Source organism: Convolutriloba macropyga, chromosome 3 (assembly GCF_964194025.1).
Source record: "Convolutriloba macropyga chromosome 3, txConMacr16.3, whole genome shotgun sequence".
In the NCBI taxonomy this organism is placed as follows: domain Eukaryota; kingdom Metazoa; phylum Xenacoelomorpha; order Acoela; family Convolutidae; genus Convolutriloba; species Convolutriloba macropyga.
In genome coordinates this window covers 71,703,316-71,729,631 of record NC_134470.1, presented here as the reverse complement: position 1 = coordinate 71,729,631, position 26,316 = coordinate 71,703,316, and the positions used below count along the sequence as shown (strand labels likewise).

The 26,316-nt window shown below is 40.7% G+C and overlaps 1 protein-coding gene across 1 annotated transcript in view; it reads right to left on the bottom strand.

The window, feature by feature from the left end:
• The window catches only part of LOC142336428 (uncharacterized), a 58,907-nt gene extending 38,957 nt beyond the window's left edge, over window positions 1–19,950 (bottom strand). The window contains exons 1-3 of the mRNA XM_075385259.1: window positions 19,414–19,950; window positions 2,654–2,756; window positions 2,022–2,193 (exon numbers count right to left, since the gene is read on the bottom strand). Of these exons, the coding sequence (XP_075241374.1) occupies window positions 2,022–2,193; window positions 2,654–2,756; window positions 19,414–19,806 (668 nt within the window). The 5' untranslated portion in view covers window positions 19,807–19,950. The remainder of the gene's footprint in view (window positions 1–2,021; window positions 2,194–2,653; window positions 2,757–19,413) is intronic.
• Window positions 19,951–26,316: the final 6,366 nt, after the last annotated feature.

Below are 26,316 nucleotides of genomic sequence, written 5' to 3'. Positions count from 1 at the left end.
AATGTTTTGGCAAAAAAACATTGATGGATGTAGCTCTGAGAGGCTAAATTTTTTAAATTAAAACAGTAGTTTTCATGTTTTATCTAGACGATGGAAAACTAACCCGAAAATCATTAGAGAAGCAGCAGCTACACGTGACCTCTATTTAATGAAACCCGATACATTTCAAGCTATTCCTTGCCGTGAAAATTTGCTTCAGAAAAGCAGAATAACGGAGATTGAAACAGTTGTCTACTGATAAATGTCATAATTATTTTGATTATATGGGTTACATTATCAAAAGGACCATTTTGTCTCAATTTTGCCCAAGTTTTTTGCGCAACATACCATAAACGCTGTTTTGGTAAAGTGATGGCAGTAAAAGCAAAAGTGCTAACGAATTTGGGCAGTTGTACAAACAAGCGGCAAAACCAGGTTAAACAAATCGGCCTAATTGAGAAATTCAAATAACAAGACAAGTCCTGGAATACAATTCAAGCTGAGAAATATATAAAAGAAAATGGAGTTCTGATTAATTAAGGTTAAAGTAGCACGCAAAGTAGGGCTTTCAATAACAAAAATGACTAGGTTTTCCTCTTCAAACTTGATGAGATACCGTGCTAGGTGACAACAATGACTTAGAAAAAAATGTAGCTTTTTTAACCAACCAGTAGAAATAAGAAAGTTTGATGGTGTAGTTTTGTTTTAAACACTCGCGGAAGGAATATAATTTAAATTTAAGAGCATCAAATCTATAGACTTCAAGGCCTCAAAAACAATAGAGAACAAAAAAGGACAAAATACTGTAATAGAGAGCAATTTGAATCACCTAATTGTTTGTGTTTTGGAAGAGCAACAATTTTTTCCTCAATAAGTATTTAAAAAATAAATATTTTTAAATATAGGTAATTTTCGTTTACCGACAAAACGACCCTAAAAAAATTTAAAATATGGATACGCGGATTAATTGATGTCCTAATTTTTAATTAAATGATTTTAGTTTAAAACTCAAAAATATGTCGCCAGAGCGAAGGAAAAAACACAAAAAGAGAAAAAAACATCTGACAAAATAGGTTGAAAGTAAAATACTCTGTTTCTGTAAAAAATTTTGTTACTCAGCAAGTAGTTTCAGTGATCATAATTGAAATTGAATGAACTAAAAACTGCTCAATCCGATTTGTCCATATAATTGAAACTAAAAGAGCAGTCAAAGCACAGAAAGTCAACAAAACTCAGGCCCTCAGTTGGATTACTCTTTCTGCTACCTCATGTGTTTCCTCAAATTGAACCAGTTGAACCCAAAATCATTAAACATTGAGGAGTTCTTCAAAAGAAAAGACTCCACCCAACAAAAAAATCTATGTTATGCTAAATTGGATCTCAAAAATAGCCTAATGAGTACGTGGAGCTGCTCCTAACAACTCATATTCATGCTTTTCTGTTTTTATGAATGACGTTATTGGGATAAATATTTTCAGTAGAGGAATGGAAGGGATCAAAAACTATAATACGGCAACAAAATGCATCCTGTTTTATTTTTCAAATCTAAGTGAAGTCCAGAAAAGTACAAAGTTGAGAATGACTCGTTGTTGATTGGTGTTCAGTTAATTGTGAATGTATCACTAAAACTTCCTCTTTTTTCATGTTTGATATAAAATTTCTGAAAAGTTTTCCAGTTTCGATATGAAATATCTGGATAATTTTTTGATAACTTTTTTAACAATTAACATTAATTGATCAATCTAAAATGGTTTTCTCCCTGTTTATCGGAGCTTAAACAAAGATTTAAAACAAATTGAGTGTTGAATGAAAAGTTAACTTAACACAGGTGAGGAAAAAGTTTAAATTTCATGAAAAAAATTAAAAATTGACTGAAAATTTGTCGCAAATTTTATCTCAAAAAATTTTTTTTGTGTTTCTGGGCCATATAGAGAAATTTACAAAACAATAAGATTATTGTTTTTACAATCGAAAAAACCGCTAGTCGTCCTAAGTGATTGAATTCTGAAATTTTAGCTAAGATTGATCAAAAATGGACAAACTTGTTTCTGAGAATCCTACACTGATTGGCTCCAATTTCAGGGTTGTACATGAGTTCACAAGAGGCAATCTTGTACAGGTAGATATCAACCCCCAACACCATCACGAGAAGGTAGAATACTGGGTTCTGATTACCCCTCCTGCCCCCACCCTCTTGACGTCTCAGGAAATACGCTAAATAATAATGTAAGGTTTTAACATCATTTTAGACATTCACACAGTCGCCTCATAAGCAATTAGCTACTTTCTAAGGATAAGTAACTTAATTTGATTCTTATAGTAAAGTTGTTCTAATTACAGGTGAGTTTCCTATTTGAGAGGTCGACTTATGAAATGACCGAGGTCTACCAAAAGCGGGCATGGAAAGATTTTGTGTTGACTTTAATAATCGTAGTCGACCATAAATTGACCAATAATTGTCAGTTTCGACCATACGTTGACCAATAAGTGAACAAATACGGGCGGAACAAACTAATTGGTAAAAAAAACCATTAAAAGTCATTGGGTCGAGCATGAAAAGAATAGCGTGCTCGACCAATTAATTGAGGTAGGGAAATAACCTCCTACCACCTCGAATTCGTCTTTTCATTTAGCCGAAAATGTCAGTCAAGATAAGTTGTAAACAAATGCTCACTTTTAACGATAGATGATGCAGTTGATGAACTGTTTTGTGGGTCACTGTTGAGGTTGATCGGAAATCTCTTCTCCGAATGGTCACCACTCACGTATTTCAGACGCTGAAACGAATTCAAATTTAATATATTCAACATGACAAAAAGTTTTTTTTACCTTAATTACGGATTGTTGCATGTTTTCAACAGAAGCCTCCAACTTTAAAAAATAGTACAGAATTTGCTCCCTTTACAAACTATTGCAAACTATAACGTAGTATTACTTAATAATCAAGCTTTGCACATAAGCCTACGGTCCAGATATGTTCTGATCGGTCAATAAGTTGCTCGCTTAAATTCCCGTGTTAATGCCCAGCAATAACTTCTTCATTGAATCAATGTAATTCGCCATATTTTCTGATTGATTTATGTAAAGCGCCATGTTTAATGATTGCTAACCATAAAAAAGAAATCAAAGTCATGTAAACTAATAAATAAACATGAAAACAGGGTTAAAGGACTGCCAGGTCGAATGTCCTCCCTAAAATCCTCCCAATTTGATGTAAGAGTGGGGGGGGGGGGGTAATTTGTTTATGGGGGGTAAGTTGATGTAAGAGTGTGGGGGTAATTTGTTCAGAGGGGGTAAAATGATGTAGGAGTTGGGCGGCAATGGGAGGACTTTTGAGGAATTACCCCCTGACTGAAATTGCCATGTAAGAGTGGGCTGCAATGGGCTGCCATGGGACGACTTTTCAGGAAATACCCCCTGACTGAAACTGCCATGTAAGAGTGGGCTGCAATGGGCTGCAATGGGAGGACTTGTCAGGAATTACCCCCCTGACTGAAATTGCCATGTAAGAGTGGGCTGCAATGGGCTGCAATGGGAGGACTTTTCAGGAATTACCCCCCTGACTGAAATTGCCATGTAAGAGTGGGCTGCAAAGGGCTGCAATGGGAGGACTTTTCAGGAATTAACCCCCTGACTGAAATTGCCATGTATAAGTGGGCTGCAATGGGCTGCAATGGGAGGACTTTTCAGGAATTACCCCCTGACTGAAATTGCCATGTAAGAGAGGGCTGCAATGGGCTGCAATGGTAGGAATTTTCAAGAATTACCTCACCCATGACTGAAATTGAGAGGGGGTAAATTGATGTAAGAGTTGGACTGCAGAGGGGGGTAAAATGGTTTAATAGTGAGGGGTAATTTGTCCAGAGGGGGCAAACTGATGTAAGAGTTGGGCTGCCAAAGGGGGGTAAAATGGTGTAAGATTGAGGAGGTAAATTATTCAGAGGGGGTTTAGTGATGTAGGAGTTGGGCAGCCAAGGGGGGTATAATGGTGTAAGAATGAGGGGGTAATTTGTTCAGAGGGGGTTTAGTGATGTAAGAGTTGGGCTGCCAAGGGGGCTAAAATGGTGTAAGAGTGAGGGGGTAATTTGTTCAGAGGGGGTAAAATGATGTAAGAGTAGGGCTGCCAAGGGGGGTAAAATGTTGTAATAGTGAGGAGGTAATTTTTTCAGAGGGGATTTAGTGATGTAAGAGTTGGGCTGCCAAGGGGGGTAAAATGGTGTAAGAGTGAGGGGCTAATTTGTTCAGAGAGGGTAAAATGATGTAAGAGTTGGGCTGCCAAGGGGGGTAAAATGTTGTAAGAGTTGGGCTGCAATGGGAGGACTTTTGAGGAATTACCCCCTGACTGAAATTGCCATGTAAGAGTGGGCTGCAATGGGCTGCAATAGGAGGACTTTTCAGGAATTAACCCCCTGACTGAAATTGCCATGTATGAGTGGGCTGCAAGGGGCTGCAATGGGAGGACTTTTCAGGAATTACCCCCTGACTGAAATTGCCATGTAAGAGAGGGCTGCAATGGGCTGCAATGGTAGGAATTTTTAGGAATTACCTCACCCATGACTGAAATTGCCATGTAAGAGTGGGCAGCAATGGGAGGACTTTTCAGGAATTACCCCTCTCCCCCTGATTGAAATTCAGAGGGGGTAAATTGATGTAAGAGTTGGACTGCAGAGGGGGGTAAAATGGTTTAATAGTGAGGGGTAATTTGTCCAGAGGGGGTAAACTGATGTAAGAGTTGGGCTGCCAAGGGGGGTAAAATGGTGTAAGATTGAGGAGGTAAATTATTCAGAGGGGGTTTAGGATGTAGGAGTTGGGCAGCCAAGGGGGGTATAATGGTGTAAGAATGAGGGGGTAATTTGTTCAGAGGGGGTTTAGTGATGTAAGAGTTGAGCTGCCAAGGGGGCTAAAATGGTGTAAGAGTGAGGGGGTAAATTGTCTAGAGAGGGTGAAATGATGTAAGATTTGAGCTGCCAAGGGGGGTAAATTGGTGTAAGAGCGAGGGGGGTAATTTGTCCAGAGGTGGTAAAATGATGTAAGAGTTGGGCAGCCAAGGGGGGTAAAATGGTGTAAGAATGAGGGGGTTATTTGTCCAGTTGGGGTAAAATGATGTAAGAGTTGGGCTGCCAAGGGGGGTAAAATGGTGTAAGAATGAGGGGGTAATTTGTTCAGAGGGGGTAAAATGATGTAAGAGTTGGGCTGCCCAGTGGGGTAAAATGTTGTAAGAGTGAGGGGTTAATTTGACCAGAGGGGGTAACATGAGCTAAGATTTGAGCTGCCAAGGGGGTTAAAATGGTGTAAGAGTGAGGGGGTAATTTGTTCAGAGGGGGTAAAATGATGTAAGAGTAGGGCTGCCAAGGGGGGTAAAATGGTGTAATATTGAGGAGGTAATTTTTTCAGAGGGGGTTTAATGATGTAAGAGTTGGGCTGCCAAGGGGGGTAAAATGGTGTAAGAGTGAAGGGCTAATTTGCTCAGAGAGGGTAAAATGATGTAAGAGTTGGGCTGCCAAGGGGGGTAAAATGTTGTAAGAGTTGGGCTGCAATGGGAGGACTTTTGAGGAATTACCCACTGACTGAAATTGCCATGTAAGAGTGGACTGCAATGGGCTGCAATGGGAGGACTTGTCAGGAATTAACCCCCTGACTGAAATTGCCATGTAAGAGTGGGCTGCAATGGGCTGCAATGGGAGGACTTTTCAGGAATTACCCCCCTGACTGAAATTGCCATGTAAGAGTGGGCTGCAAAGGGCTGCAATGAGAGGACTTTTCAGGAATTAACCCCCTGACTGAAATTGCCATGTATGAGTGGGCTGCAATGGGCTGCAATGGGAGGACTTTTCAGGATTTACCCCCTGACTGAAATTGCCATGTAAGAGAGGGCTGCAATGGGCTGCAATGGTAGGAATTTTCAGGAATTACCTCACCCATGACTGAAATTGCCATGTAAGAGTGGGCAGCAAAGCAATGGGAGACCTTTTCAGGAATTACCCCTCTCCCCCTGATTGAAATTCATAGGGGGTAAATTGATGTAAGAGTTGGACTGCAGGGGGGGGGGGGGTAAAATGGTTTAATAGTGAGGGGTAATTTGTCCAGAGGGGGTAAACTGATGTAAGAGTTGGGCTGCCAAGGGGGGTAAAATGGTGTAAGATTGAGGAGGTAAATTATTCAGAGGTTTAGTGATGCAGGAGTTGGGCAGCCAAGGGGGGTATAATGGTGTAAGAATGAGGGGGTAATTTGTTCAGAGGGGGTTTAGTGATGTAAGAGTTGGGCTGCAAAGGGGGCTAAAATGGTGTAAGAGTGAGGGGGTAAATTATCTAGAGAGGGTGAAATGATGTAAGATTTGAGCTGCCAAGGGGGGTAAATTGGTGTAAGAGTGAGGGGTAATTTGTCCAGAGGTGGTAAAATGATGTAAGAGTTGGGCAGCCAAGGGGGGTAAAATGGTGTAAGATTGAGGGGGTTATTTGTCCAGTTGGGGTAAAATGATGTAAGAGTTGGGCTGCCAAGGGGGGTAAAATGGTGTAAGAGTGAGGGGGCAATTTGTTCAGAGGGGGTAAAATGACGTAAGAGTTGGGCTGCCAAGTGGGGTAAAATGTTGTAAGAGTGAGGGGTTAATTTGTCCAGAGGGGGTAACATGAGCTAAGATTTGAGCTGCCAAGGGGGGTAAAATGGTGTAAGAGTGAGGGGGTAATTTGTTCAGAGGGGGTAAAATGATGTAAGAGTAGGGCTGCCAAGGGGGGTAAAATGGTGTAATAGAGAGGAGGTAATTTGTCCAGAGGGGGTAACATGAGCTAAGATTTGAGCTGCCAAGGGGGGTAAAATGGTGTAAGAATGAGGGGGTAATTTGTTCAGAGGGGGTTTAATGATGTAAGAGTTGGGCTGCCAAGGGGGGTAAAATGGTGTAAGAGTGAGGGGCTAATTTGCTCAGAGAGGGTAAAATGATGTAAGAGTTGGGCTGCCAAGGGGGGTAAAATGTTGTAAGAGTTGGGCTGCAATGGGAGGACTTTTGAGGAATTACCCACTGACTGAAATTGCCATGTAAGAGTGGGCTGCAATGGGCTGCAATGGGAGGATTTGTCAGGAATTAACCCCCTGACTGAAATTGCCATGTAAGAGTGGGCTGCAATGGGCTGCAATGGGAGGACTTTTCAGGAATTACCCCCTGACTGAAATTGCCATGTAAGAGTGGGCTGCAAAGGGCTGCAATGGGAGGATTTTTCAGGAATTAACCCCCTGACTGAAATTGCCATGTATGAGTGGGCTGCAATGGGCTGCAATGGGAGGACTTTTCAGGATTTACCCCCTGACTGAAATTGCCATGTAAGAGAGGGCTGCAATGGGCTGCAATGGTAGGAATTTTCAGGAATTACCTCACCCATGACTGAAATTGCCATGTAAGAGTGGGCAGCAATGGGAGGACTTTTCAGGAATTACCCCTCTCCCCCTGATTGAAATTCAGAGGGGGTAAATTGATGTAAGAGTTGGACTGCAGGGGGGGTAAAATGGTTTAATAGTGAGGGGTAATTTGTCCAGAGGGGGTAAACTGATGTAAGAGTTGGGCTGCCAAGGGGGGTAAAATGGTGTAAGATTGAGGAGGTAAATTAATCAGAGGTTTAGTGATGCAGGAGTTGGGCAGCCAAGGGGGGTATAATGGTGTAAGAATGAGGGGGTAATTTGTTCAGAGGGGGTTTAGTGATGTAAGAGTTGGGCTGCCAAGGGGGCTAAAATGGTGTTAGAGTGAGGGGGTAAATTGTCTAGAGAGGGTGAAATGATGTAAGATTTGAGCTGCCAAGGGGGGTAAATTGGTGTAAGAGTGAGGGGTAATTTGTCCAGAGGTGGTAAAATGATGTAAGAGTTGGGCAGCCAAGGGGGGTAAAATGGTGTAAGAATGAGGGGGTTATTTGTCCAGTTGGGGTAAAATGATGTAAGAGTTGGGCTGCCAAGGGGGGTAAAATGGTGTAAGAGTGAGGGGGCAATTTGTTCAGAGGGGGTAAAATGATGTAAGAGTTGGGCTGCCAAGTGGGGTAAAATGTTGTAAGAGTGAGGGGTTAATTTGTCCAGAGGGGGTAACATGAGCTAAGATTTGAGCTGCCAAGGGGGGTAAAATGGTGTAAGAGTGAGGGGGTAATTTGTTCAGAGGGGGTAAAATGATGTAAGAGTAGGGCTGCCAAGGGGGGTAAAATGGTGTAATAGAGAGGAGGTAATTTGTCCAGAGGGGGTAACATGAGCTAAGATTTGAGCTGCCAAGGGGGGTAAATTGGTGTAAGAGTGAGGGGGTAATTTGTTCAGAGGGGGTTTAATGATGTAAGAGTTGGGCTGCCAAGGGGGGTAAAATGGTGTAAGAGTGAGGGGCTAATTTGCTCAGAGAGGGTAAAATGATGTAAGAGTTGGGCTGCCAAGGGGGGTAAAATGTTGTAAGAGTTGGGCTGCAATGGGAGGACTTTTGAGGAATTACCCACTGACTGAAATTGCCATGTAAGAGTGGGCTGCAATGGGCTGCAATGGGAGGACTTTTCAGGAATTACCCCCTGACTGAAATTGCCATACAAGAGAGGGCTGCAATGGGCTGCAATGGTAGGAATTTTCAGGAATTACCTCACCCATGACTGAAATTGCCATGTAGGAGTGGGCAGCAATGGGAGGACTTTTCAGGAATTACCCCTCTCCCCCTGATTGAAATTCAGAGGGGGTAAATTGATGTAAGAGTTGGACTGCAGAGGGGGGTAAAATGGTTTAATAGTGATGGGTAATTTGTCCAGAGGGGGTAAACTGATGCAAGAGTTGGGCTGCCAAGGGGGGTAAATTGGTGTGAGATTGAGGAGGTAAATTATTCAGAGGGGGTTTAGTGATGTAGGAGTTGGGCAGCCAAGGGGGGTATAATGGTGTAAGAATGAGGGGGTAATTTGTTCAGAGGGGGTTTAGTGATGTAAGAGTTGGGCTGCCAAGGGGGCTAAAATGGTGTAAGAGTGAGGGGGTAAATTGTCTAGAGAGGGTGAAATGATGTAATATTTGAGCTGCCAAGGGGGGTAAATTGGTGTAAGAGTGAGGGGTAATTTGTCCAGAGGTGGTAAAATGATGTAAGAGTTGGGCAGCCAAGGGGGGTAAAATGGTGTAAGAATGAGGGGGTTATTTGTCCAGTTGGGGTAAAATGATGTAAGAGTTGGGCTGCCAAGGGGGGTAAAATGGTGTAAGAGTGAGGGGCTAATTTGCTCAGAGAGGGTAAAATGATGTAAGAGTTGGGCTGCCAAGGGGGGTAAAATGTTGTAAGAGTTGGGCTGCAATGGGAGGACTTTTGAGGAATTACCCATTGACTGAAATTGCCATGTAAGAGTGGGCTGCAATGGGCTGCAATGGGAGGACTTTCAGGAATTACCCCCTGACTGAAATTGCCATGTAAGAGTGGGCTGCAATGGGCTGCAATGGGAGGACTTGTCAGGAATTACCCCCCTGACTGAAATTGCCATGTAAGAGTGGGCTGCAATGGGCTGCAATGGGAGGATTTTTCAGGAATTACCCCCTGACTGAAATTGCCATGTAAGAGTTGGCTGCAAAGGGCTGCAATGGGAGGACTTTTCAGGAATTAACCCCCTGACTGAAATTGCCATGTATGAGTGGGCTGCAATGGGCTGCAATGGGAGGACTTTTCAGGAATTACCCCCTGACTGAAATTGCCATGTAAGAGAGGGCTGCAATGGGCTGCAATGGTAGGAATTTTCAGGAATTACCTCACCCATGACTGAAATTACCATGTAAGAGTGGGCAGCAATGGGAGGACTTTTCAGGAATTACCCCTCTCCCCCTGATTGAAATTCAGAGGGGGTAAATTGATGTAAGAGTTGGACCGCAGAGGGGGGTAAAATGGTTTAATAGTGATGGGTAATTTGTCCAGAGGGGGTAAACTGATGTAAGAGTTGGGCTGCCAAGGGGTGTAAATTGGTGTAAGATTGAGGAGGTAAACTATTCAGAGGGGGTTTAGTGATGTAGGAGTTGGGCAGCCAAGGGGGGTATAATGGTGTAAGAATGAGGGGGTAATTTGTTCAGAGGGGGTTTAGTGATGTAAGAGTTGGGCTGCCAAGGGGGCTAAAATGGTGTAAGAGTGAGGGGGTAAATTGTCTAGAGAGGGTGAAATGATGTAATATTTGAGCTGCCAAGGGGGGTAAATTGGTGTAAGAGTGAGGGGTAATTTGTCCAGAGGTGGTAAAATGATGTAAGAGTTGGGCAGCCAAGGGGGGTAAAATGTTGTAAGAATGAGGGGGTTATTTGTCCAGTTGGGGTAAAATGATGTAAGAGTTGGGCTGCCAAGGGGGGTAAAATGGTGTAAGAGTGAGGGGCTAATTTGCTCAGAGAGGGTAAAATGTTGTAAGAGTTGGGCTGCAATGGGAGGACTTTTGAGGAATTACCCATTGACTGAAATTGCCATGTAAGAGTGGGCTGCAATGGGCTGCAATGGGAGGATTTTCAGGAATTACCCCCTGACTGAAATTGCCATGTAAGAGTGGGCTGCAATGGGCTGCAATGGGAGGACTTGTCAGTAATTACCCCCTGACTGAAATTGCCATGTAAGAGTGGGCTGCAATGGGCTGCAATGGGAGGATTTTTCAGGAATTACCCCCTGACTGAAATTGCCATGTAAGAGTGGGCTGCAAAGGGCTGCAATGGGAGGACTTTTCAGGAATTAACCCCCTGACTGAAATTGCCATGTAAGAGAGGGCTGCAATGGGCTGCAATGGTAGGAATTTTCAGGAATTACCTCACCCATGACTGAAATTGCCATGTAAGAGTGGGCAGCAATGGGAGGACTTTTCAGGAATTACCCCTCTCCCCCTGATTGAAATTCAGAGGGGGTAAATTGATGTAAGAGTTGGACCGCAGAGGGGGGTAAAATGGTTTAATAGTGATGGGTAATTTGTCCAGAGGGGGTAAACTGATGTAAGAGTTGGGCTGACAAGGGGGGTAAATTGGTGTAAGATTGAGGAGGTAAATTATTCAGAGGGGGTTTAGTGATGTAGGAGTTGGGCTGCCAAGGGGGCTAAAATGGTGTAAGAGTGAGGGGGTAAATTGTCTAGAGAGGGTGAAATGATGTAATATTTGAGCTGCCAAGGGGTTAAATTGGTGTAAGAGTGAGGGGTAATTTGTCCAGAGGTGGTAAAATGATGTAAGAGTTGGGCAGCCAAGGGGGGTAAAATGTTGTAAGAATGAGGGTGTTATTTGTCCAGTTGGGGTAAAATGATGTAAGAGTTGGGCTGCCAAGGGGGGTAAAATGGTGTAAGAGTGAGGGGCTAATTTGCTCAGAGAGGGTAAAATGTTGTAAGAGTTGGGCTGCAATGGGAGGACTTTTGAGGAATTACCCATTGACTGAAATTGCCATGTAAGAGTGGGCTGCAATGGGCTGCAATGGGAGGATTTTCAGGAATTACCCCCTGACTGAAATTGCCATGTAAGAGTGGGCTGCAATGGGCTGCAATGGGACGACTTGTCAGTAATTACCCCCTGACTGAAATTGCCGTGTAAGAGTGGGCTGCAATGGGCTGCAATGGGAGGATTTTTCAGGAATTACCCCCTGACTGAAATTGCCATGTAAGAGTGGGCTGCAAAGGGCTGCAATGGGAGGACTTTTCAGGAATTAACCCCCTGACTGAAATTGCCATGTAAGAGAGGGCTGCAATGGGCTGCAATGGTAGGAATTTTCAGGAATTACCTCACCCATGACTGAAACTGCCATGTAAGAGTGGGCAGCAATGGGAGGACTTTTCAGGAATTACCCCTCTCCCCCTGATTGAAATTCAGAGGGGGTAAATTGATGTAAGAGTTGGACTGCAGAGGGGGGTAAAATGGTTTAATAGTGAGGGGTAATTTGTCCAGAGGGGGTAAACTGATGTAAGAGTTGGGCTGCCAAGGGGGGTAAATTGGTGTAAGATTGAGGAGGTAAATTATTCAGAGGGGTTTAGTGATGTAGGAGTTGGGCAGCCAAGGGGGGTATAATGGTGTAAGAATGAGGGGGTAATTTGTTCAGAGGGGGTTTAGTGATGTAAGAGTTGGGCTGCCAAGGGGGCTAAAATGGTGTAAGAGTGAGGGGGTAAATTGTCTAGGGAGGGTGAAATGATGTAATATTTGAGCTGCCAAGGGGGGTAAATTGGTGTAAGAGTGAGGGGTAATTTGTCCAGAGGTGGTAAAATGATGTAAGAGTTGGGCAGCCAAGGGGGGTAAAATGGTGTAAGAATGAGGGGGTTAATTGTCCAGTTGGGGTAAAATGATGTAAGAGTTGGGCTGCCAAGGGGGGTAAAATGGTGTAAGAGTGAGGAGGTAATTTGTTCAGAGGGGGTAAAATGATGTAAGAGTTGGGCTGCCAGGTGGGGTAAAATGTTGCAAGAGTGAGGGGTTAATTTGTCCAGAGGGGGTAACATGAGCTAAGATTTGAGCTGCCAAGGGGGGTAAAATGGTGTAAGAGTGAGGGGGTAATTTGTTCAGAGGGGGTTTAGTGATGTAAGAGTTGGGCTGCCAAGGGGGCTAAAATGGTGTAAGAGTGAGGGGATAAATTGTCTAGAGAGGGTGAAATGATGTAATATTTGAGCTGCCAAGGGGGGTAAATTGGTGTAAGAGTGAGGGGTAATTTGTCCAGAGGTGGTAAAATGATGTAAGAGTTGGGCAGCCAAGGGGGTAATATGTTGTAAGAGTGAGGGGTTAATTTGTCCAGAGGGGGTAACATGAGCTAAGATTTGAGCTGCCAAGGGGGGTAAAATGGTGTAAGAGTGAGGGGTAATTTGTTCAGAGGGGGTTTAGTGATGTAAGAGTTGGGCTGCCAAGGGGGCTAAAATGGTGTAAGAGTGAGGGGATAAATTGTCTAGAGAGGGTGAAATGATGTAATATTTGAGCTGCCAAGGGGGGTAAATTGGTGTAAGAGTGAGGGGTAATTTGTCCAGAGGTGGTAAAATGATGTAAGAGTTGGGCAGCCAAGGGGGTAAAATGGTGTAAGAATGAGGGGGTTATTTGTTCAGAGGGGGTAAAATGATGTCAGAGTTGGGCTGCCAAGTGGGGTAAAATGTTGTAAGAGTGAGGGGTTAATTTGTTCAGAGGGGGTAACATGAGCTAAGATTTGAGCTGCCAAGGGGGGTAAAATGGTGTAAGAGTGAGGGGGTAATTTGTTCAGAGGGGGTAAAATGATGTAAGAGTTGGGCTGCCAAGGGGGGTAAAATGTTGTAAGATTGAGTGGGTAATATGTTCAGAGGGGGTAAAATGATGTAAGAGTTGGGCTGCCAAGGGGGGTAAAATGTTGTAAGATTGAGGGGGTAATATGTTCAGACGGGGTAAATTGATGTAATAGTTGGGCTGCCAAGGGGGATAAAATGGTGCTAGAGTGAGGGGGTAATTTGTTCAGAGGGGGTAAAGTGATGTAAGAATTGGGCTACCAATGGGGGTAAAAAGGTGTAAGATTGAGGGGGTATTTTGTTCAGAGGGGGTAAAACGATGTAAGAGTGAGGAGGTAATTTGTTGAGATGGGGCAATTCTAGCAATTATTATTCATATATATATAGACCGTCAAGAGTTGGACAAGCTTTGATGGTCTGGAGGATAAGGCGACGCAGCTGAGGGTACAGAGGTTGTGGGTTCAAGACTGGCAGTCTTCAGGTATTGGGGCTAAAAAAATGTAAGATTGAGGGGGTAAAATGATGTAAGAGTTGGGCTGCCAAGGGGGGTAAAATGGTGTAAGAGTGAGGGGGTAATTTGTTCAGAGGGGGTAAAATGATGTAAGAGTTGGGCTGCCAAGGGGGGTAAAATGTTGTAAGATTGAGTGGGTAATATGTTCAGAGGGGGTAAAATGATGTAAGAGTTGGGCTGCCAAGGGGGGTAAAATGTTTTAAGATTGAGGGGGTAATATGTTCAGACGGGGTAAATTGATGTAATAGTTGGGCTGCCAAGGGGGATAAAATGGTGCTAGAGTGAGGGGGTAATTTGTTCAGAGGGGGTAAAGTGATGTAAGAATTGGGCTACCAATGGTGGTAAAATGGTGTAAGATTGAGGGGGTAATTTGTTCTGAGGGGGTAAAACGATGTAAGAGTGAGGGGGTAATTTGTTGAGATGGGGCAATTCTAGCAATTATTATTCATATATATATATATATAGACCGTCAAGAGTTGGACAAGCTTTGATCTTCTGGAGGATAAGGCGACGCAGCTGAGGGTACAGAGGTTGTGGGTTCAAGACTGGCAGTCATCAGGTATTGGGGCTAAAAAAATGTAAGATTGAGGGGGTAAAATGATGTAAGAGTTGGGCTGCCAGGGGGGGGGGTAATATGATGCAAGAGTGTGGCTGCCAAGGGGGGTAAAATGATGTAAGAGTGGGGCTGCAATGGGAGGATTTTCTACGAAAATGCAGCTCAAAACTCTTACATCTTTTTGGGCTGCATTGGGCTTCCAAGAGGGTAAAATGGTGTAAGAGTGAGGGGGTAAAAGACAAAATAACCCCCAACTCTTACAGCTTTTTTGTTCTGCCAAGAGGGGAAAGTGTTGTAAGAGTGAGGGGGTAAAAGACAAATTACCCCCGAACTCTTACATCGTTTTACCCCCTTGGCAGACCAAAAAAGATGTAAGAGTGGGAGGTTAATTTGTCTTCTACCCCTTCACTCTTACACCATTTTAACCCCTTTGAAGCCCAAAGCAGCCCAAAAAAACGTAAGAGTTTTTAGCTGCATTTTTCTAAAAAATGCTCCCATTGCAGCCCCACTATTACATCATTTTGGGCGGAAAATTTCAACCTTGGTGAATACGACTAAAGATAGACCAGAATCAAGTTCACGCAGTTTCCTCCCAATAATCCTCCTCCCATTCGGGTTAAATATCTTATTAAACAGTAGTAGCTTTTTGCTGACCCAGAGACAAAAAGAACGAGGACAATGAAGACAAAAAGCTTAGGTTAGTTAGTGGCGTGATAGCTTAGTGGCGTGATAGCAGTAGTGGCTTAGTGGCGTGATAGCCGAGAGGTAAAGTGTGTGATTCACACGCCAAAGATTGAGAGTTCAATCCCCTGCCTCCGTGAGGCTGTCTGTGTAAGGATGAGCTCTTACTTTACCATAGCTTCAGGTTTACCATAGCCTGACCAATGTTGGCTGCAATAATGGTACTACGTGAAAGTCTCAGACGCAAAAAAGTGGCCATACTCACCGAAAAAGAGCATTCATGCTCACCAAATGAACAGTCTGAGATGTGGGGAATAATTGCAAAAGGACAGCTGAGAAAAGGCTACTGTTAAAACACTGCAGCCTGAAAGCCTAATGCTGCTCCGCGTGATTACGCAGAAACACAATTCTATATTTATTTATTAGTTGCTTCCGCATATGTTGCCACATTATCGTTGCCACATTATCGACTTAATTATCGTTACCATATTTATCGTCGCCAAAAAAATTATGTTCAAGCAAAGATCGGAAACCGAAAACATTTTTATTTATACTGAAATGTTAAACTTGGGGGTTTCTCTGAACCCGAGTAGTGCGATTTCTACGTTCCTCTCAATCTAAGTTTGCACTGTAATTTTGCAATAAGTTACAAGAAACTTAGACGCAACTCTTTTGCCTGTTGAAACAGTTAAGATACCCTAACCAATAAATATGTTTCAATACAAGTATGTTGGTTGTTTAAGTGATAATTCAAATTAATCATGTCCCGGGCCAGAAAAAATAAGCTATCAACTACTGAAGGCGCTACCAAAAACATTAAAGCTTTCATATGCATAATTTTTTCCCGCTCAATTAACAATTCTTACGTGCCATGCCTTTGGGTAGATTCAAAAGTAACAATGCTTCCAAAACCTCAAAAAGACATGAAGAAAGCAGAAAATTACAGACCAATTAGCCTTGCCAACTGCATTGCAAAGGTCTGTGAAACTGTTGTTAAGAATATCTTCCCAGACCACTGTGAAGCAAACAAAGTCTTTGGACCACAACAAAATGCATACAGAGCACATAGATGCACAACCGATAATCTCCTTGTTTTGACTCAGCATATCAGTGAAGCATAATTTTTTCCCGCTCAATTAACAATTCTTACGTGCCATGCCTTTGGGTAGATTCAAAAGTAACAATGCTTCCAAAACCTCAAAAAGACATGAAGAAAGCAGAAAATTACAGACCAATTAGCCTTGCCAACTGCATTGCAAAGGTCTGTGAAACTGTTGTTAAGAATATCTTCCCAGACCACTGTGAAGCAAACAAAGTCTTTGGACCACAACAAAATGCATACAGAGCACATAGATGCACAACCGATAATCTCCTTGTTTTGACTCAGCATATCAGTGAAGCATACCAGTGGTAAGAAATGGTGGGACTCGTTTGCTTCGGTGTAGAAAACGCTTTTGATGCAGTCTAGAGATTAGGGTTGATTGACGAAGTTTTCAAAATCAGAATACAGAAGAGAATCGTAAAATGGGTGAATTCTTTCCTCTCAAAAAGAAACGTTTACGTAAAAATCAAGAATATAAGAAGTGAAACATTCTCACCAACAGCCGGAGTCCCCTAGGGTAGCGTTGTGTCGCCCATATTATTCCTAATTTATGTCTCTAATATTCCAGACACTCCAGCAGAAATTTCTCAGTTCGCAGATGACTTTGCATTATTTTACAGGTCTAAGTCCAGTCAGTTAATACCAAGTGTCTTGATAGGCTGAATATTAAAATAAATCCCGCCAAAACAAAATATATGCTATTCAAAAATCCTTCGAAAAGACAAACAAGTCTAAACACTAACTGAAGACAAATTGAAGAAGCGAAAATCATCAAGTTCCTAGGAATAACCATGACGCCACACCTAAACTGGAATGAACATTGTAAAGACATCGCAACCAGAGCAAACAAGCGAATTTTCTAGCTGTGGCGTCTAAGCAACCTAAATGTTGAGCAGAAAGTTTACTTCTGCAGTACAAGTCCTGTATCTGGTCTTTGTTTTTATATGCAAACGCTTGTTGGCTCAACCAATCGCAAACGGTTATCTCTATCATACAAAAAGCGCAAAACAGAGCTCTGAAAATTTGTCTAATGAAACCTCGATGGTATGGCGTGGAAAAGTTACATGAAGAATTTATTTTACCAACTATAAGAAACATTCAGATAAGACTGGCAAAAGACTACATCAAGCGTGCACAAAAGAATAAATTTGAAGTAATCTTACGCCTTAAAGAATTCAAAAGGCAATGTCCAAAGAACAACTGTAAAATCACATTGGACCTTCCCATTGGTTGGGCTACAGGAAAATCAAACCTATTCTTGTGGTTTACTGATTTAAAAATCAGAGATCACCGACTGAGACCCAAAGGGTCCTTTTAATTAAAGTAGGGATCAAACCTAGGGTCAGGAAGCTTCTTCGATCCTTTCGAATCAGAAGTCGCCAGCCGTTTCCTGGGCTTTAAAACACGCTTCTGAAGCTTCCAAGCTCTATAAGCCTCCGACAGTCCATCCTGTAACAAACCCTTGAACAGAAGAAGCTTCTTTCGGGCAATCTTTCGGGGATCCCTGGCTCCACCGCCGAAGCTTTCGAGAGGAATCACCGAATCAAGCCGTGAGCACCGTGAGCAAACTTCACCTCTGGAGGAGGACTCTCGGGAGTAATGCGTGCAGACATTTTGTTATTCTCCTTGAGCGTGAAAACCCAGCATTTGTACAAATTACGATACAAGTGAAAACCGGCAAACTTTAGAACCAAAGAATTAGAGTATCTAATTTATGTATATAAAATTCAATTCAAAGCTCGAGACAAATTCATCGTCACAAAAAGTGAACAATAATTGTACCGTAAGGGCAATTCTCTTGCACAAACGTGTCTATATTGGGGCAACTCATCTGTATACGATATGAAAAATACAGCGGGAGTTCAATCCCCCAACGCGCCGCAGCTGTCTCGAGTAAACAGACATAGCTGACTGATGCTCAGCCCTTCTTCCAATTCAATCTCTCCTTTTCTTTTTATTTCTCTTTTATTTACCTATTCTTTCTTTCTTCCCCCTCTCTTACAAAACTTGCCTTCATGCCAAACAATGCCCAAAAACAACTGCAAACGCGGCTAGCCAGAAGTACTCAACGACAAGTAATAGCAATCAGGAAAAGCCAGTAAAAACCCTCCACGGTATTTATAATGGTTAGTTCCCCAGTAACTGTGTACAGTTTAGAGTCAACGTCACAAGTTCATTCTCAAACTCACAAACTGTTGAGACTGCTGTTGTAATAAACCTGATTGTTAATGGCTGTACATGAATTTCTTGTAACTAAAATTTTTATGCAACTGAAAAGATATCTTTTGCAACTGAAAAGATATTTTTTTGCAACTGAAAGATATCTTTTAATGAAACTTTTGTCGGCCTACGAAAAAAGCAATAGTGGACGAAATTTTCCTAAAATACTTAGATTCATGAAAAGACCTGTTATACAACAACCAGGGTTATTATCAGTAAAAGAACCATCTCGCTAGAATTTTGGGTCATTTTTTTCAGTTCAGAAGTACGGACTGATGGCAGTGCTTTGTGTCCTTGCTTTAAAACGTTATCGAAAATTACCACCTTAAAAATAAAAAAAAAAACGTTTTCCAACAAATTTTACTTTACTCTCGTGATTATTAATTGGGTTTAAAATCATTCAAATTTGCAGGCAATAACACTATTGCACATATGATTACCAGTAATTTGTGATTTACTTTTCAGAAGTAAGAGTTTATTTGAGGTCATCACTATCTCACCCCTAGTTATTCATTCTCTTCTTCTGATTTGACCAGCAGTTCACCCTCTGAGTTATTGTTAGCTTTTCACTTCCTGGACATTCCGTCTTTCCACATTCCTAATTTTAGTTCATCATTTTTCATAATTTTAGTATCATGTATTTTTACATGATAACTTACTATGTAACAGTAGCTTGATCTGTGACAAGAGATTCATAAAGTGCTGGGCGCACAAACAGAAAAGATTCCATCTATTATATAGTAAACCTGATTTAAAAAGCAGTACACATTTATTTGAGGTCATCCGCGATTCATCTCTAGTGTTCATTCTCAACTTGCGATTTGGAAGTTTGTGGAAATTAAGAACTGGAAATTCACAAGCTTTCATTTACTTTCCGGATTACGAAATGTCTCTATTTTTACATTCTGAATGTTAGTTTATCTCTGTATTTTGCGTCATTTTTTAAGTCGCCCAAATTCTTTCTAAATTTCGCCCAACGTTTTCAGTCGTAAAAGGAAAAATTAAGTTACATTTCGGAGTGCGAGCCAAAGGCTAGAATTTGTTCGATAGGCGCTTTCTCCAATCAAAATCCTTTGCCATATTCTTGGAATACGAAATAATCATGAAAGAGCATATATGAAATTGATGATTTTTTGGATTTTAAATATGATTTCCCAGTGGTCAAAAGGTAATCATACAAATGGGCTTGACCTCTACATTTAAAAAACGAAGTTAAAAGCTTTCTTACATCAATGAGATCAACAAAATAGATGGTTTTCCCGTTAATCTCCCGACAGTACACAATCGACAACAGTTGAAGCAGTCGGCTGTCTACCGACATGTGAACAATATCCATCTTTCCAGGAAGTTGACACAACAACACAACAGAAGAACTGCTGCTCTTAGCATCACTAGACATAACTGTGTCACGAACTGTTGTAGCACGTGACCTCTTTCTGTCGCGTAGCCGAAGAAAGTAACTGCCGATAATTGTGGCGTCATTTTCAGCCGAGTGAAAACAGAATAGAATTAAGTTCACATCATCTTGTGCGACTAGATTAATCTGATTGGCCGATACGTTGTGAGATTTTAAACTATCAGCAATGTTTTCGGCACATCGGATTGGGTCTGTAACAAACATCTTGAAAATCTCAAAGTTTTTAAGGTTTCGCTTAGAAATAAAAACTGGTCAGTCTAAACTTGCCATTTAAGTCCTTTAATGATATGCTGACCAAATTCTGTCGCGCTTGGTTGAATAACAATCAATAGATCTCAATTCATGCCAACTTTGTAAACTATGGCATTACCATAGATTTTGTTTGAGTTCTTCAGCTTAGTTGATATTTCAGGTTACAAAAATGACCTTTTCCAATTGTAGCGTATGTTATAACTGTATTAAATGTACCTATTTGTTGTTAACTGTTTGTTTTATTATATGGTTTTACAACAATGAAAATGCAACCAAGGCGAGCTGATTTAAAACGCTGTCTGCTGTGTGGATTAGCCGCTCCAAATAGTCACGATAATTTTTCGAAGACACTTGATTAGAAAGAAATAAGTACCATGGTCCTTGCGAAAAGAAATAAGTACCACGGTCCTTGCGAAAAGTGAAAGAAAAATCTAGCGACAAGTGTAATTGACTCTAATCTTTTGATCATTGGTATCAATCATTTGGTGACATTTTGATTCGGGGGAGTTAGTCGCCATTTTTTGCATTGCAAGAGTTCGACTAGGATTGGAACGAAAGCAAAATCTTTAGAGGATAAAAACGTCGGGAAAGTGAAGAAAATTATGAAAACAGTGATTAAAGAAAAGTAAAGTTTAACTTACTGAGAAATCATCATGATATGATCAATGAACAGACACTATCAACCATAAATATAGCTTGGCAAAAAAGAGAGATTACATCGGACTGACTGCAATCGAGTAATCACTTTATCAAAAAATGAAAAAAAAATCCAAGTTTTTGCACCTCGGACAAATGTTTTCAATGCCAAAAGCGCAGAATATTTAAAAGTGGCACAAATTTACCAATATAAAAGCCTTGGGAAAATTTTCGCAATAATAAAGATCCACAAGGTGAGTGAAATTACATAATTTAGCGTTGAATTTATGCAATTGTAATGGAAAATTTCAAAATTGCCCAAACATTTAAGCTAAAGGATTATTTTCCTCCGCTATGACTTCATCAGTACAGTTGCCTAAATTCAGTGAATATTCAGCCAAAAATGTTAATTCAATGCTATTTTACCTAAAGTCATCACTTTCTCTGGATTTATCGCTGAAAATTTTTGAAGTTTTTCATGAAAAACAATTTTCGATGCAATATCATATAAAATTTATCAAACTTTTTCCGGAAAATTTCAAATTCAAAGGTTGAAGGAAATAATTAATGGAAGACTGTGTGAGACTTCTTTAACAGCAGTGCTCTATCAGTATTATCAATGTTTAATTCAGCAACTCAGCCAAGGTCACTCTCGAACCTGACCTCAAAAGAGAATAACGAACAGTATCTTCACTAAAGCTTAAACTGGGAAGATCTCAAAAAACATTTTAACTTGACTTTTTAGCAATGTTGAGAGTTTTCTAAGAAATCGTTACGCTCTTCGATTTTCTGCTTCAGCTTATTAAAGGATGTATGTTTTTAATACGGCACCAATTATACGCATAAAATCTGATGCAACCATATCACTGCGCGGCTTTATAATTAACAGGATTTTAGTACAGTATCTAAAACCCTAAATAATTTCCTGCTTCCTAGTCAATTTTTCTTCTTATTTCGATCAACCTTGGTAACAAATAATAGCCAGTCTTCATTGCTCTATGACTAATAAATATAATGCAGTATATGTGGTCAACTTAATCTGATTTAAGACTATTTGCATTTTTGGTCAGAATAAAAAACATGTAATTTCAGTATTCTTGGTCAGCAGATGATAGACTAGAATGCGTATTCTCCAATATTCTCCACCAATATTAGACTGAGAAGACTCCATTCCTTTTTGAACATTGCATGCCTACTTTATTCTAGTCAGTTCGTTGGATATGTTATTGACTTTAGTGTTGAATATAATTACCACCAAAGTTTAATTTCTGTATTTTCCTGAGTCGGTAAGTCAGATAGGTTTAGTTAAGCCTACTTTGCGCTCAGAAAAAACTAGCCGGAGCTCTATACCCCTTATGGCTGTAAAAGTAGCACAACTAGGGTTTGTCCTACTTGCTTGATATCATATGTACATTTGAATTGTTGTGCGTATTTGTTGCAAATCATTTGAAACCCCAAAAAAATTCCACAAGAAAATACATGCTAAAGAAGTTGACTTTCGAACAAAGATGACTTCAACCTTTTCTGTCTTTGAACATTTCCAAAAAAAACAAACATAGCTCAAGTAGTTACGGTTATTGTCTGATAATAAGAGCAAAAAATGACGCCACGCACGCACTTCAGTTGAAATTGCATGAACGAATGAACAAAAAGCAAAGATTGGTCGTAACAAAAATCGCAACGTCAAAATAAAAAACCAAGAGAAGGCCAATAATAGCCCCAGCTATCTCTGTGCGGATATTAAAAAGATTCTCATTTTTTAAAGGTTCTATTGTCAATGGTCTTACGTTTTAGATTTCAATGAGAAAAAATTTCCTTGTTTGTTTGACTACTTTTTTGCCTCTCAATTGCTTTCAATTGCTTCTCTTACTAGACAAATCCCTGAGCGAGGATACTTGAAGTTGTTGCTGCGTTCATATTTCTCACTTGGTAATGTAGAAAAATTCTCATCAAGAATCCTGAAAAAAATGCAGGTGTTGCAAGTTTTCTTTTTTTTTTCACGATAAAAAATAGGATAATTTTGATTTCAAATGAGAAAAAGGGACAAAAACTGAATTCAGTAGGAAAAAAATTGAGCGTGAAGGGGTTTTCGATAGAAAATACGGATGTTAACAGGATTCACTGTCCATACAAAAGAAAAGTAACTGAGTTCAGGTAAAAAAGAGAAACTCGCTCTCGCTCTGTGTGTGTGTATGTGCGCGCGCGCGTGTGTGTGTGTGTGTGCGTGCGTGTGTGTGTGTATGTGTGTGTGTGTGTGTGTGTGTTTGTGTGTGTGTGTGTGCGAATGGTTAACTTGTAAGTGACTTGTAAGTCTAATGATTAACTTGTAAGAGCCTTGTAAGTCGAATGGTTGGTTAACTTAAAAGAACTTGCAAGTCGAACGGTTAACTTGTAAGAACTTGCAAGTTTCTCGCAAACTGTTCCTCTCTTTTCTCATTCCCTCTCTCGCTTTCCCCTTCTCCATCCTCAAAGACTCCCATTCTTCTCTCCGCCTCCCTCCCACCCTCTGTAACCAATACGAAGACATGCTGATTAACATTAGAGCCACTTAGAATTCTATGGAAGAAAGTTTGGCCCGCGAATCGATATTGTTCAATCAGTTTTTTTAAGCGGATTCTTTGTAGTAGGGACAGCATATTTATTACATAATTAATTTTCGCTGACTTTAATTTAGCTGCAAATAAGTGAGATGAAAAATCATTCGCAAAATTTGAACTCTTCAGGTTTTTTTGAGTGAATAAAAGTACAGAAACAGAAAAAAAGCAAGACAACTTTAGAACTATTCACGAAATCTTTAATTATCAATCAAACAACAACTCTGCCTTCTAGTGACTAGAAAAAGACTTTGAAAATCAGGCAGTAAGAAAATCCTATCAAAGTTTCCAAAACCGCAATTACAGAAATCAATTTTACCATTAAGAGAATCAGATCGATTTTTTTTAAAATATCAATTTCTTCATATTAGTATAAAAGTGGAAAGATTAAATTTCAAGCCACAAGACTACCTGTACAGGCCATTTAAGTTTTTAACTAATGACGAATATTGTGTTTTCAAACATTTCAGCCGCGAAAATGCACAAGAATTTTAATAAAAATTGTTTGCATTTTCAGCAATAGCTGTAAAAATTACATGCTTAAATAGGCTATTTTTTAAATGTGCATCCCAAATGATGATCATAATTTTGATGTTTAACAATGAGTTTAGCAATTTCATTAGTTGCGTAGAGAGGATAAGATGCATAACCAACTGATGCCAAGCGAACTGCTCTCATGTGGATAACAGGTGATAAAAGAAAACCATTAGAGGGTGAGGGCGGATTAGGACTATACTGAGTTTGGACAGTGTGAGAATGTAATGGATTGTCAATTAAGATTAGGTGGATGATTAGGGGATTAGGAAATTGCGGGGAGGCGGAACAAGATGGAGTCATATGTGGGAGTCCAGATCACGAAAATCTCTATTCGCAACATTAATTCATTTTTTTCAGCAGCTTTGGTGTTCTGTAGACTTAGAGATTAAACATAACCGAGTAAACGTCAAAAGAATTGCTCTCGAACGTCTAGTGGGAGCTCTAATCAATTGGAGCCTGATTCAGTCGGGGGGGGGGGCTATTGAGTTCAGCTGCTTGAAATTGTGATTGAGAGAGAATTTTAGATCACACGAAACGCAAAAAGTCAAGGGCGTAAAAGTCACTCGAAAAGTCAAAACCGTCAAGCAAAAATTTTGCATAAAAAAGACACACATTTACAATAATTGCTATGAACTTCGTTCCAGAGCAATTAAAAATTCTGAAATTTTTACTTTTAAATCCGCTTTTCTAGTGTCAGACAAAATTTACATGAATTTAAACTGAAGGGTTGAAAAAGCTCAATAGTTAAAAAATTAGCCGGCAGATTGCCGAAATAGCTGCCAAACAGACTAACGTGACGTAGAAAAACGGTTTCAAAAAGTTCTTTTCAAAAAAATTAAATTCGATATTTTAAATTGGCCGCCATGCTTTATTATTAACCTTGCTCATTATAAAGGAGTCTTATATTGACCTTGAAAGGGGCTCCTGGAGCTACTCATCAAATTAATGACTTCCGGAAACTCTGAAACTTGAATTAAAAGATAAACGCTATAACACAACCTCAAGACTAAAACAATCACTGCAAGCTTCGTTCGGGGACAACTAAAAATGTGCATGCTTGGAAAAACCATTGGAATAATAAGCCAAATTATATATATTGTTTCAAGATGTTTTATTTTTTAACCTTCCCCATTTTTTTGCATTCATAAAATGATAAAATGATTTACACATCACCCTTCAACTGATTTAAATTGCCCGCCTGTCGAGTGAGAAAAATAAATTCATCCAATGTTAGTAGGTTTAAGATTTTCGACGTTCATTTAAGATATTCATCATTTATCATCCGTTGAAATATCACTGAAAACCGATTGTACGTTATTTGGCGGGGGACATTGCATAGATGTGGGAAAAATATTGTGGGAATTTTACAGCAATTAATTCGTTTCCTATTCACCACTTTAAGGCGTGAGCACAAAAACTCCAAACTTTTGTCCTCCAAACTTTTAAAATAAGAAAATTCCAAAGTTTCGTGATGACAAAAAACCTCATTGCGTCCATCCACTTTGTTTGACGAGTCTTAAAATTAGCTATGCAGAAAACAATGAACTATTTGTTTAAGATAAGCTTACAGTAATTTACAAAATTCCCACAATATAAAGTAATGCAGGCAGATTCTGGTTTAAACATCTTTCTTCTCAGATTTCTCATCTGCATAAGTTGAAACTTCGGAATCATCACCTTCTTCTAAATCACTTAAACTTTCTGGACCTGCAGTTTTGGACTTGAACTTGCCACTTGGCATGGCCTCATTGATGACATCAAGTTTCCGCGCCTGGTCAAAGCTGAGCTTCCGATTCTGTTTGATGAGCTCTATCTCCAAACTGGCTCTGCTTCTGCTAAGAGTGCCTACGGGTAGTTGCTTGTTTCCACTTAAGCCACCTAAAAACTTTACTCGTTCTTATTGAGACTTTTTGAGCAAGAATTCCTCATTTTGAAGGAAGTCATTGCTTTGAGGGGAGAATTTATCAAAATCAAGCCTAGTTTCCATATTGTAAAGGACAGATTTTTACATCACCAGCACTAAATTATAACCCGGACCCTTGTACAATTGTAACTCAGTGCTGATGCACGTCAGAAGTGACTGCAGGGGGCTCACAGAGGGGGAGGGGCAAACTTTTAAGACTAAGAACCGTCCTTCACACCTTCGGTGAATCGCATACTTAGAGACTAGTAAGGCATAAGGCTCTAAGAGAGAGCTACTCGACCACTTAATATCCCGTCCCCCGAGCTACCCGTTGATCACGTTTTTGAGGACGAAAATTCAAATGGGTCAGACGAAAAATCGGTCAAGCTAGAGATCGCGTAAAAACGACCACAACACTTATTTGCAGTAAATTTTGGTTTGACAGCTATTAAACATAACCCGGTGAATTGCCCTCAAACGACCGGCGAGTGGTTGGCTTGGTCAGTAGCCAGCCACGGTTTGGTTAGGCTAGCTTTGGTTTAAATGAAAGGTCGTGATGTGAGGGTATAGATGATGACATCACGCCACATAACAGCAGCTGAAGTGCGGCATCAACAAAAGAGTTAAAGAGAGAGAGAGAGAGAGAGAGAGAGAGAGAGAAAGGGAGTGCGAGAGACAAAACGTGAACGAGAAAAAGAGGGAAGGAAATACAGCCAACAGAGAGAGTGGGAGAGAGTTAGGAATATCTTCCATGATGAGATTTTACCTTGCAACTTCTAGTTTCCTAGCTTT